Source organism: Temnothorax longispinosus, chromosome 8 (genome assembly GCF_030848805.1).
Source record: "Temnothorax longispinosus isolate EJ_2023e chromosome 8, Tlon_JGU_v1, whole genome shotgun sequence".
Taxonomy (NCBI): domain Eukaryota; kingdom Metazoa; phylum Arthropoda; class Insecta; order Hymenoptera; family Formicidae; genus Temnothorax; species Temnothorax longispinosus.
In genome coordinates this window covers 16,661,273-16,674,208 of record NC_092365.1, presented here as the reverse complement: position 1 = coordinate 16,674,208, position 12,936 = coordinate 16,661,273, and the positions used below count along the sequence as shown (strand labels likewise).

The window sequence follows — 12,936 nt, the reverse complement described above, 5'->3', positions numbered from 1 at the left end:
AATTACGCGAAGCTGTCAACGGACGTGCAACGTTGGAGCACGTTCGTCCCGGCGCAGCGCGGCGCGCGGCGTGCCGCGACAGGCAGGTCACGTGTAATATTTTCGGCGTGAAATGGCGCGCCGTTAATCCCCCTTCTCGCAATTCTCTCGTGCGCGATCTCATTGGAGTCGATTAAAGCGTAACAAGCATACGTGATTTTATTGAGCGCTTCTAATGAAGTGCGGAAACAATTAATAACGCATCATCGCTTCTATCATATTAATAGCAATTGTGCGACGTGAAATCCGATCTCCTCGCGGAACCAGCGATCTCACCAATCCTGAAATGCGAGGTTGCGTTCGAACAAATATATCTCGGACTTATTGTTAGTTAGAGAAATATTAAAATACTATCTCTCGAAAAACGGATGAGAAAAATTTTTTAAACTCTTGAATCGGTTTAAAGATTTAAAAGTGGTATATAGATTTTCTTTTTTTCAGAATGCCAGAAACAAATTACTTATGCTTTATTTCTTAAATCTAATTTTCTTATAGATCTGATTATCTTGAAGGCGCTGGGAACTTCTTAAATTAAAAATCTGATTTATATTTCTGTCGTGTTGAGATGATACTTGAAACGTTGCTTGACCGCGCAAGAAAGAGGATGCAATCGAGTAAATTTTCTCGACTTAACAGGAAAACTGTCGAGTTTCTTTTTTAAAAAGCGTGCACATTGCAGTTTAAAGTTTTTAATTTGACTTGAAGGCTGTATTAAAGAAAATTTCTTTAATAAAACGTTATTACCACTATGTTCTTTTCAGATTATAGCGTTTGTATGCCCCCAAGTGTGCACAGTGTGCACACACTTTTTAATTTCCTAAATTGGAAATCTTAATTATCTCAGTCGTGTCGAACGACGACGATATGCCGCTTGATTGCGCGGTAAGGTGGATGCAATCGGGTAAATATCTCACGGTCAATAGGAAAAGTATCGGATTTCTCCTCTAAAAAACGAAAAAAAGAAAGATTTGGAACCTTTAGATTGAAAGGTTTTGCAAGGTTTTCTAAAAATCTCTTTCTCGAAACGGGTATATTGCTCTACCGGGACGCTGAGTAAAAAAAGATCGTTCCGACTTGCGTGTTAATTCCTCAAATTATCTTCCGTATTTCAGTCGCGTTGCGACCGGGACACTCAGCTTACTCGATCGCGCAAGAAAGAGGCTGCAATCGAGTAAATATCCTCCGGCTTAACCGGAAAACTAGCGGGTGTCACGAACAGCGCACTTACGTTCGCCATCCCGGAGGTAAGTTATGTAATTACTCGGCTCGCTCTCGCGCTTGCTTTCTCTCTCTCTCTCTCTTTCTCTCTTTCTCCCCGCCCCCATCTCTCTCTCTCTCTCTCGCTCGCTTGCTCTCGTTGCTCGCCCTCTCACCTAGTTTTCACACGGAGCATGGAGCATTAACAGCTCCGAGATCGAAATTTGTGCAGGTCTCAACCGCAATTCACGTGATCGTACGTTCTCGAGCGTGAGTTTATCGCGGAAGCGCGTCAACCGCGTTTTAGCGAGCGTCGCTCAAGTACCGATCGAGAGCGAATGATACGAACTCGTCGAACGAGCTCGACCGGCCGGTGCGGCGCGTTGCGATAACTATACGCCGAGCTCTTAACTTTGAAACGTGTTAATTCGAGCCGAAATTAATTTCGACTATGACATAAACGTATTTATTATATAATACGTAAACAACACGTAAACATGAATCAAATTGGAACATACCAGGAATTCAAGTAACAATATCCGTAGGACTTCCAAAACGCTCTCAATAGTCTCAATCGAACGAAATTAATTATTACTATAGATGAAACTAGGATGAGGTGCAAAATGAACGATAATAAGCTCGTTGATTGGAATTAATATTTGATATTCAAGGAAGCGAATATCCAGCATTTTTATTCCGCGGGAAATATTCAATATCACGTCGGCTCTATGTATCGTCGTGTTAATATCTTTCGAAACGCAATCATTTCCTATAACTGTAATAATTATATAGCAATGAACCGCGTGATTAATTAACTCTCGAGTTTAATGATTCATAAGCGCATCCATAGGCGACTGTTTAAGTAGATATTTCATATGATTTATTCATTTAAAGTACTTAGGGATCGAAACGATAATGGCGAATCGGAATTATAAATTATCGTTTTATCGCGATACTTACAAGCGATAATTATTCCTTTAACGATGCATGAAATATATTCCGTGCTGTGCTTTAAATTTATTGCCGGGTTTGAGTGTAATCTGCTTATCATTTTCGGATTGAATCGCCGAATCGAATTCAAGCCGTATATCAACCGTTTTTCAATAATATATGTATTTCACGGTATTTATTTGCAAATGTATTGTAAGTGTCATGCTAAATTTTGATTGATTTTTTTCGATCACTCCTATCTTAATTATTAATTAATTCATTAGCGAAACGTCGCTGTTATGGAACGAATCGACTCCAAGTTGTATAGCGTCGCGTTTAATTAGTGAGTACTGTCATAATTAATCTCGTATTTTAATATTTATCAATTGCGTAGCATAATCCCGTTTATATGTCGATGATTTATTAAAAAGGGAAATTTCGATAAATTTGTTCAATCAATATAATCCATCGGGCGAGCAAAGCAACGCGCGCGACCACATTCTCATTTATATGTTCTAGATATTATATTCCGCGAGTATTTATCTCCAGTTTTAACTCGAATATTTAACCATTTATAATACAGTATTACAATGCGCAAAATAGTAATTACTTTAAAACGCAAGTGTATACTACTTGTTATGCAACATGCGAAAAGTTCGTTAGAAATATTATTTTCTTGAGAATATTCATTTTGAAACTCTCGCAAATACATTTCCCTTTTTTTCAGCGAACTTCGTCTTTTCCATTTACGAAATCATATAGACATTTCATTTTCTCGCTCCGAGAAAATTTAATGTTCATAAAAATGCCATAACTTCGAAATCATATTTATTTATATGTGTTTCTCACCTTATATCATAGTTTATATCTTGTAAGCTTAAATTTATAGTTTAGACGCATCCCTTTAGAGCCAATCATACATAATTTCAAAGTTAAGTTCGCGTACCTACGTACCTACGTAAAAGTTTCTCGCAGTTGAGTAAATTTATCGAGAGTCGTTTTCAGAGAGGAGAACTCTCAACTCTCAGTTACCTCTTACACATTTATCATACGCTACATCATAATGATTCAGTGGATGGAATAAGAGATTTGAAAGACCGCGTAGATGAAACAAACGAAACATATAATCCCTGTTATAAGTAAAAATATTCGGAGAGTACATAAATTCCGACCTCAACGTGCATCGTATTTGTCATTCGAGCGATTTAAGTCAGTGTTTCTCAAACTTCGCAAGAGTAATGCCTACTCTTTTCTCTATAAGTGTCATAATATAATTGCGTCAATTTAATACGGTTAATTAAATTTGACTGCAAATGATGTAATAATAAAAAGTGATTATATATGACGATGATAAAATTAAAAGAACTAGTATTGTAATCACGTGAACGCAAGTAAAATAAATTGTATCAATAGAGCCCCCCCCCCCCGCGTGTCATTCATAGTAACCGAAGTTCTACAAGATGTAGGGGTTGAAATTAATCGACCGAGACAGAATTAATCGACGTACTACGGATTTATTCTCGCGTAATACCATTTGAGAAGCACTGAATTAGATGACCGCGAGTAGCTGCCGCGCATAGTTTCGGGTTCCCGAACGCACTCTCGCCCCGATAAGGGGATGCAGATTTGTGGAATCGGGCGAGGGGGATCAAACGCGGGGGTTCGCCGCGCGATTCTGGTCGGACGGTGACAGCCGGGGCGTAGGAGTGTCGGGACGTGAATAGAATTGCGAGCGAATCGGCCGCATATTCCCGCCGTTTACATTTATATTCCGCACGAGCCGTACGGCGACCGTGCGGTCGATCCGTCGTAAGCCGACCGCCGGAGTGTATTTGCAAAGGTTCTTCCGTTCGTCTCCTTCCTCTCCTCGCCCCACCGTATCCCTTCGCTGCCTCTGAATGGCCTCCTGTGTCTTGTCGCGATTCGCGACCGCCGACAAAATCGTCACGTCTGACGCGGCTCAAATCGCTTTAACTCCCTCTCGGATCCATTTTTCATACTCCCGTTTCGCTGTCTCTATTGACTGACGCGATCTGGATTTCGCCAGATCAAACGGCGGCGGGGGTGAAGTGTGGCGAACCGAGGGTAGGGGGAGGAGAGGGAGGATATCGATACCCTTTGAAACAAAATTTGCTTCCGGACAAAGTTAGAATTTTTAGTGCGAGTCTATACCTGTGCATTAAAGCTGGCCTTTCGATCCTTTGATTCCCTTTGCCCGCGATAGGGTTTGTTATCAATCGCTTTTCGCGTGATGAAAGGGACTGTCAAGAAAGTGTGCGTATGTGTGTATGTGTGTGTGTGAGCGCGCGTGTGTACTTTTTCGGGATATAACGAATTTGCCAGACTGGTCAATTTATATTAGGATCTGTACGCTGGCATATCTCTATTCACCGCGGTAAATGTCAATAGCGGATTCTCTGATAGATTCGATAAATTTGTAGTCTCGATTTAATGAAAATTCCATGGTAGATCGTTATCTCCATTGCAGCTTTCTAATTTTCGACATTAAATATATCGTGACTCGATTGCGCAATAGTCTGATTGAAAAACGTAATATGAAAACTTAATGCCTTAATGGTAGCGAGCCCGTATGTATTAACAATTAGGTAAATGTCAATGGCGTTTAATTAATCACCTTGCTGGATGGGTGCATGATCGTTCGCTATTAAAGCGTGGCCGATTGTATTCGCACGATATGCACCGTGCAGTTTCCTATAAACTGGAATATAAATGCTAGATGGGGAGGAGGAGGCAGGGAGGAAACAACGCGTGCGTGTGCAATAACGGTATGCAAAACCGGCTGGTTTTAGTACAGCTTATCATGAACGAATGCTGTATATTTGTATATAGGCGATCAAAATTCGCTTATCGTTGCATTCGTGCGAATTCGCGTGAAATACACGACGAGGGAGTATCGATCATCGGCCAGAGGTCGGCCCGAGTGCGTTCTTTACTTACGTATCCTATACCGTGACCATTCGCTTCTTACACCGCCATTAGCCCGAGAACGAGACGTTAATTAGGAAAGTGTCGGGCGTAACGGCGAAGAAAAATGCTCGCGGCTATGAATTCAAAGACCATCCGTATACCCCTTTAACTTCTCGACGGAGGTAAAGGCGCGTACGACGTGCCTTTAATTAAGCAATTTCGCAACGTCGAATGTTAATGTCTCTATCATTTAGGGCGATAGAGCTCGGACGTGCCACTGGACGTATAAAGTGCGCGTGCATGACAGCGAGTAGAAGTAAAATAAAATACGGAACGAGGGTGCGAAGAGGAGCTCGGGACCTCGAGCGAATTACGAATAATTTGATGTCATTAATTAGACAGGTTAATAATTATGCGGATCGCACTATTTTTGTTTGAATAATCAAGAATCGTATGAACCGCAAGCCATGCGTGCATATTGTCGTGAAATTATTCAACGTCAATTTGAATACAACTAATTATTACGGATCATTAAACAGATATTACCGATTAGTCATGGTCGATTTATTATTCATCTTTTTTATTTATTATTTATCGCTTTATATATAGATAGAGGGAAATTCCGGTCATCTCTCCGCGCGCGGCGCGAAACTCCGGTTACGTTTTCCCGTACAAACGTCCTTTTAATATCCCCAGGGCGTTAAGGGCGTGTGTCGTATTTCTCGCGCATTCCTTCCGCAAAATAAGAAAATACCAAGAACGAGTTGAAAGTCCAGCGCGCGTTATTCCGTCTCCCCTTTTACGAATGGCAGAATGTCACGCGGAGCGCAGAATGTCCATACGAAGTTATGCGACAGCAAGAATGGTCGTTGCAACATTACAAAACGTTAATCCGTCCCGAGGGCGAGTGGATTGCGAACGGCTAGCCTAATTTACGACGTCGACGGACACGATTATGTCTCACGTTTTTGCCGCTAACGCTCGCATAATGCAATGCGACAGGCTCGCGTCTGCTTTTTGATATATTGCGCGCACAGTGTATCGCACGACGAATCGTAGCGTTTGCGAAATAATGTGTATCCCCGATGTGTATATACCCCATGCGTATATGTACCGCGAATACATTGGACTATGTAAAAGCACGGTAATAACGAGGTGCGTACCGATTATCTCGCGGGCAGGATTATCATTCTGGTAATATTCGACATGACCCCAAGCCGTACAACCGGAATTCCATTAAACGAAAACGCATGGGTATTCAGGCTACCGTGGTATTCAAGTTATTAGATTTCTACTATGAATTTCTACGATGAAGCGCTCACATGCTTTTTGTTTTCCAAACGCTGCCATTTATTACAGTTACAATATATACATTTTCCGGGAAAATTGCAAATTCGGGTGATCCTGTTGTCACTCGCCAAGTTACGTATGTACACGGGAACTAACGACAAATATCTTGAATTTTTAATGAACGTATTCTGTACCCCGACGCGACATAAGCGCGAGAATCAACGCGAATTTCGTTGGGTATACACAGTTCTCGCCTACGCTTATTTGCTGCTTCATCGTTTGAGCGCAGTTCTCAATCTCTTGAAGGTGGGTTTCGGGTAGGTCTTCGGTTGGGCGAGACTTTTCAGACGCTTGGAGCATCTCGCCTTTAACGCTGCCGGCGACACGGTGAAGGCATCCTCTCGGAGATCCGTTTCTCTGCCGGCCGGACGCTGGGCGGGCTTCGCCAGAGCGATTATTCTCTCGGAAGCTACGGCATTAAACGTTATACCGTACGCTGTATGGTCTCAATCCTATCCATTAACATCGGTTTTCCGCCGGCTTATTCTTATCAACGGGCTTAAGGACGTGAAGCAAGACTAACTGCCCCGCGCTATGAAACAAATTATTTCGCGTGGCTTTCTAACGGCGACTATAATCTCTCTCAAATTTCATTTTACATACAAACCGCAGCCGTGTGATATTTGTTTGATTAGTTGGTTGGCAGCTTTGTTGCATGACTATGTGCATAACGGCAATATGGATTAAATTTCTAAACATGCGGTGTGTTTATGCCAGCGTCAATTAACTCAATCGCGATTATGAACATTCATAAATAAATAAATTTCTAATGAGGTAAAAGACTTAGAGGGAGGGAGAGAGAGAGAGAGAGAGAGAAAATGTTGCGTTACATTGAAATTATCTCGGCTAAAAATATTTCACGAAATGACTTGAATTTCGTATAATACACCCTGTTATTTTTGTGTTCTCTAAAGGCTAGAGAATCATCTGTCAAAATTGAGATAATATAACCGCGTGTGTGGAAAATTCTTTTCAAAATATTAACTACGGCTAAAAATTTGTTTAATATTTGATATTTTAATCTTCTCTCGTCTCTCGGGAAAAGTGGAATGTATATTTTGATTTACGTCTTTTACTTCATAGAACGCCGCACAGCACGTGAGATATATCGTAAAAGTTGCGAGCGATCGTTTCACTATGCACCCGTATCTCGTATTTTATTACAGACGGATTTCAATGGGAAAAAATGTTGCGCTCGGTCGCTAACTCGTCGCGCGCGATTATACGCGAAAATTAAAACTGGTCGATTCTCTTCCGAGAGGCTTGTGCATCGCGCGCCTTTCCATTATCGCCGTAGAACTCGATGCACTTGCACGTTTTGTATCAAGCAACGTTTCACGCGCGAAATTAAATTCCACGCCAGCGACGAAGGACGTCGGTTATGCTTGACGACAGCCCAAAGAGAAACTTGAGGAGGCATCTCCTTAGGAATATGTTGAGCAGAGAAAGTTAGATGTGACGGACGGCGCAGCGTGCGAAATGACAGTTGAGTAATTCTACGGCGCGAAAGAGAGAGAGGGGAGGGAGAAAGGGAGGGAAAGAGAGAGAACTTTGGTTATCGTCGATACACAGATTTTATCCGACAACCGACTTTTGAATTACTTAAGACCCGTTTGTTTACATTCATTTCTGCCACAGCCCTTGCGCTGTGACGACGGCTCAAAGGAAAATTAATCTACTGTCGCACGGCCGACCATCGATCGATAGTGGAAGAAGACGTCGTTTAATCAGACGCGGCTGAGTAACCGTGCGGCAGGACACGATATATGTATAGACATTGTAGACGAAGCGAAAACTGAAATGGTTGAATTGTGCGAAAGATAGACGGATAGATGTAATTTATTTCGTATCTTGGGATTTGAGTCCTCTCTCGCTCTCGGGACAGGGTATAACTACAACAGCAAAAAATCAACATAAACAAAAGAGAATAAATCATGGCAACAAATATCCAATGTGGAAATAACAAAAAATTCCATGTGAAAATCCAATGAAAGAATAGTTAATAAAAATACCGAAATAAAAACAAGACTAATATAAAAATAAAATGTGTAATAAAATGTACGACAGAGATACACACATGCACACACGTACACAGAGAGAGATTACACTCACGTAGAAGTGCGTAAGTGACGTTAAAAAAAATTATCGAGCTATAAGAGATAGCATCCGAAAATAAACGACGATGTCATTGCAAGCGACGTTTTCATTAAATAATTACAATACCGGTGAGGGAGTGCCGCTAACATTACGGTAGGAAATATAGCGCTGCGGGCAGGATATAGTCTGCAGCAAACAGTACGGTAAGCATAACGCGGCATTGCTGGCAGATCGGCAACAAAACACGTTTCGTGTGCCGCGGGCTTAATGTGTAGATCGTGTCCCGTTTATCTCTCCTGTGTCCAAATCAAACGCTACAAAATCGTTACCTCGCAGTTATGGTTGAACGGAAAGATAACGCGAATTCTGCATTATATCACGAGTTCGGTGATATCCGAAACTAATAGTGGGAATATTCGATGTCGATCGATTACCGGAGGTGTATACACGCGCGAGAAATTCTATTAATTCCATAAATTTTTGTCGAATCTCCGTTCAATTAACGCTCCCGCATAAAAAAAATATTTTTCACCCGTCGACCCGTTGCCAAAACCGTAAACCAGCCGAGATTTATTTTTCATTGATGCTGGATGGATGCTGAAAGGTGTACATTTGTTGGGATTGTTATCAATATATAGACCATTTTTATTTTTATTTCGCAATATGTGAAATATCCTTGCGGAACCTCGATAACCTTGCGAACCGCATAAGCTATTGAACAGTCGCAACCACCGACGAGTAAATCCGTCGTCTTTCTCGATGTAGCAGGGTGGTGGGATCGATGAAATCACGGATCTGCTACGTAGGGTGTCTCAGAATCACCGAGATACGGTACCGACGCGATCCTCCGTTAGGCACAAATGAAGAAAAATAACAGTTACTTTAATAATAAAATGTCCACTATAGAGTGTTGACATTAAAAAAATTGAGATTTTCTTTTCACATCGTAAATGTAAAGACCTGTTCTTCAGTTAATTTCAGTTAATTTCACGGAGACATAAATATAACGGCATTTTAATTCAACGCTCGATTTTCAGCCCAAGTATTCCCGTTGAAATTTATATTTAAAAATTCCTAACGAATAACGTGACTTCTCTCATGAAACGCTCATCAAGGAAAAATTTAGCCAGAGTTCGCATTCAATCTCGACGGGACGATGTTTGCTGGGACACCCCGCGTATGAGCTTACTTACGACATCCAATAGCTTGTAATAGTATTGGTGCGGGGAACCGATATATAGGCAAACGAGAACGTTGCTTCCTTCGGATCGATGGCGACGCGTATCGAGCAGAGAAATCGAAGCGGGAGGATCGTAACGGCGAGGCGACGAGGCGAATGATAATAATTGTAATAGCAATGACGAGATATGTATGTGTGTGTGTGTGTACGTGTTACTACCAATGGCTTTCGTCGCGGCGGGCGAAACGGCGCCTGGTATTCGCAGTGGGATCTCCGGATCTTTCTTTCGAGTCGCGAGTTTCTCCACTCGCTTGGTGATGCGATAGGTAAGCGCGCGCGGTGACACCTCGAAAGGGTCCCTCAGCCTGGGCTCGTGCTTGATCGTTGGTAACGCTAAGAAGTACACTCGCTCCAAGTTGACCGGCCTCCACTTCTTCTTCCTCGTACCCTGAAAATATCGGAGCGCGCGATCGATCGATCGAGCAAACGGTCTCGTCGCCGGAATCGGCGACGCGTCGAACATTTTTATCTAGATCGTTTAATATTGATTTATGAGAGAACGACGTCGCTTACGGGTTTCCTTCTTTTAGGTTTCGCAGCGACTTTGGGCGCAGCCCATTTAATGTACTTTTGCCAGTCTTCCGGTTTTGTGAGAGCTCTGCGCAGTTTCGCCATTCGTTTTCTCCTGGGTAGATATGAGAGTTGGGCATTTTATCGCGAGAATTTGGGTTTGAAGATGCTTTACTGAGGAAAAATCTTCCGGAGATTGATTAACGTGGCTTCCATCAGTGGCTTAAGAGGACTTACACATCACTAGCGGTTTCGCGATTTATCAATTCATGTCGGTTATACAAATTACGGAGATGGAAATAATAGAAATGTTATCAGCATCCGTGCTTATCGCTTGCAATCGTGATAGAGAAGAATTCTTACGTTTCTTCAAGAGTTAGATAAGTTCAGTGACTTTGAAAGTGATAGAGATATTTCTGATATGACTTTAGAGATCGTTAACCACTGATGGAAAATTAAAGAATCTGTAAAAGTGAAAAATGTGGTAATTGTGGCGGATTGTGGTGAAATGTCCCATATATGATATCGCGGTCTATCACGGAGAACTATTAAATTGATGTTTCTGATTGTAACCTGATCAATGATTGTAACCAATGTAATAAATGCCCAGGGTTAGCTCAATCTCTCACATTTTATTTTGTACTATATTAATAATTACTTCCGATGCAATATGTCAGATGACCTTTAGTTAATTAAACGTACAATTTGCATCCAGTTCCCAGCGCGATCAATACAGAAGGGTTTATAAGCTTACGTTTTGTTACTTGTCCGCCGGTATTGTTGCGGCTTTATGAAATCGAGCTAATTATTTAACGGGTAATTAATATCGTGAATATCTATCCATATAGTTTAAATATTAGCGAAAGGTTCATCTGACATCGCAGCAGTTTATGCCCGGAATTCTATTTCACCGAAATTCACGACGTTCCCGAGACTGAACGTGCAATAGAAAAAAAGAAAAGAAAAAAGGATAAGAATTAAAGGGACTTCGATACTCGACATCTCGGCTGTTTAGTATTGCAATTTCCGCGGCGAGTAAAATAGCTACGATGTTTTCCGTATCCCTCTCGTTTATCGCTGGAGATCGGTTACTCGTGTGAGTATGGCGGAGAGATTGTGTACCCGGGGATGCGCGTGTCGTTTATAGAGAAAAAGTGACATGATGTTGGGAAATGTATCGGCCTTACTTTTTCCTCGCTTCTCGTTCTTGACGCGCGTTACAGAATACGCGATACCGCTGGTACCGCGACTTTCGAACCTTCACCAGCAGATCGTTCACGGTTGCCTTCATGTTTTTGGTAGTTGCCAATTTCATCGTCTCCAGTAGAAGTCTAACGTTTAAGAAGGTATCGCTTTTAAGTCACCGTATATATATGTCATCGATCAAGTCATAGCTATCAATTTTCCGACGCTACCGAAAGTGCGAATAATATTAAAGTCGCGAAAATAATGCTCATATTTTGATTTTTAAATACTTGACCTAAAAGTGGAAAAATAATATACGAGTATCTTAAAGTGTTCCAATATTTCGCAACCTTTTTCTATAATATTAATCTGAGATTTATTTTCAACTCAAGTTTCTTATCGAGACCGTCTTCAGCATCGAGGAAATAGATGTGCACCTTCTCTTGGGTAATGCCAGATCGACGATACGCTTGCTGCTCCTCGCCGCGAGCGTCTTCGGGTGAATGCGCGGGTAAGGGGGCGGCACCGCTCTGCGCGATAATAAATTTTCTAGAGGACTCGCGATAACCTGACGAGTACAAGAGCGGACGACTGTGCACTTACGCGGGATCGTATTTCTTGGTTACGAATTTCGGTTGCGCCATAACCCGGATGCGCCTCGAGGCGCGGCTCCTGCGAACCGCGCGCGGAACTGTAAAAGGACGCGCCTGAAAATATATATATATATATATATATATATATATATGTACACGTCGATATAAGTAACCGAGGAAAGACACAAAGGCTTTAGTAAGGAGTGCGCGCGAACGCCGCTCGAGCATCTGCTCCATCGATCGTTTTCAACTGAACGTTTTTCCGCGGAAGAACGTTCTCCCCGTCTCTCATAACGACTGTTTGATTTCATGGAGGATATCTCAACTTATATTTAACGTCCTTAAATATTCGGAGCAGGTGACGTCTCATTTTCTTATTTCGTTTCAATCCCAATTGCGAAATCTGAATTTACTTAGAAGGAGCGCGCTGCCCTGGCATTAAAGACACAATCTCGATTCCGTTAATGAAATCCCAGAGCGGCGGACAAAGACACGCGTAATACTATCGGAAAGTGTACTCCAATCTCTTCCGATATATATTACAAGAAATAATAAAATTTCACTGAATAAATGTAAATATAAACGAAAGAATATTATCATAAAAATAGGCGTATATACCAGGACATTCGGATCAGTTCTGCGATATCTTCTCCAGTTGGGACGCGCTAATAGCGCGATGTGTTCCTTGCGCGATAAATGAGCCAGAGCGTATTTAATTCTTTGCGAAGACATCTTATCGCCGCTGCTCTTTTTCGCTCGTCGTTTCCGTCGGATTTTCCCGGCGCTCAACGCAATGATGAGCAAGCGTTTCCGGTATGCTTATTATTAAATTATACTCGCGCCGCTTTAACGATCCCCGAGCGGAAA

General features: G+C 41.9%; 2 protein-coding genes across 2 annotated transcripts in view; both read right to left on the bottom strand.

Moving 5' to 3' along the window:
- The window catches only part of LOC139817997 (nuclear exosome regulator NRDE2), a 65,353-nt gene that overhangs the window by 36,688 nt on the left and 15,729 nt on the right, over positions 1-12,936 (bottom strand). The window lies entirely within an intron of this gene.
- Theg (Testicular haploid expressed gene) lies at positions 6,369-12,852 on the bottom strand. The gene is made up of 7 exons (XM_071786167.1): positions 12,688-12,852; positions 12,080-12,183; positions 11,914-12,006; positions 11,479-11,622; positions 10,295-10,406; positions 9,941-10,169; positions 6,369-6,853 (listed from the first exon to the last, which is right to left on the bottom strand). The coding sequence occupies exons 1-7, from the start codon at positions 12,799-12,801 to the stop codon at positions 6,657-6,659; spliced, it is 993 nt and encodes a 330-aa protein (XP_071642268.1). The 5' UTR covers positions 12,802-12,852; the 3' UTR covers positions 6,369-6,656.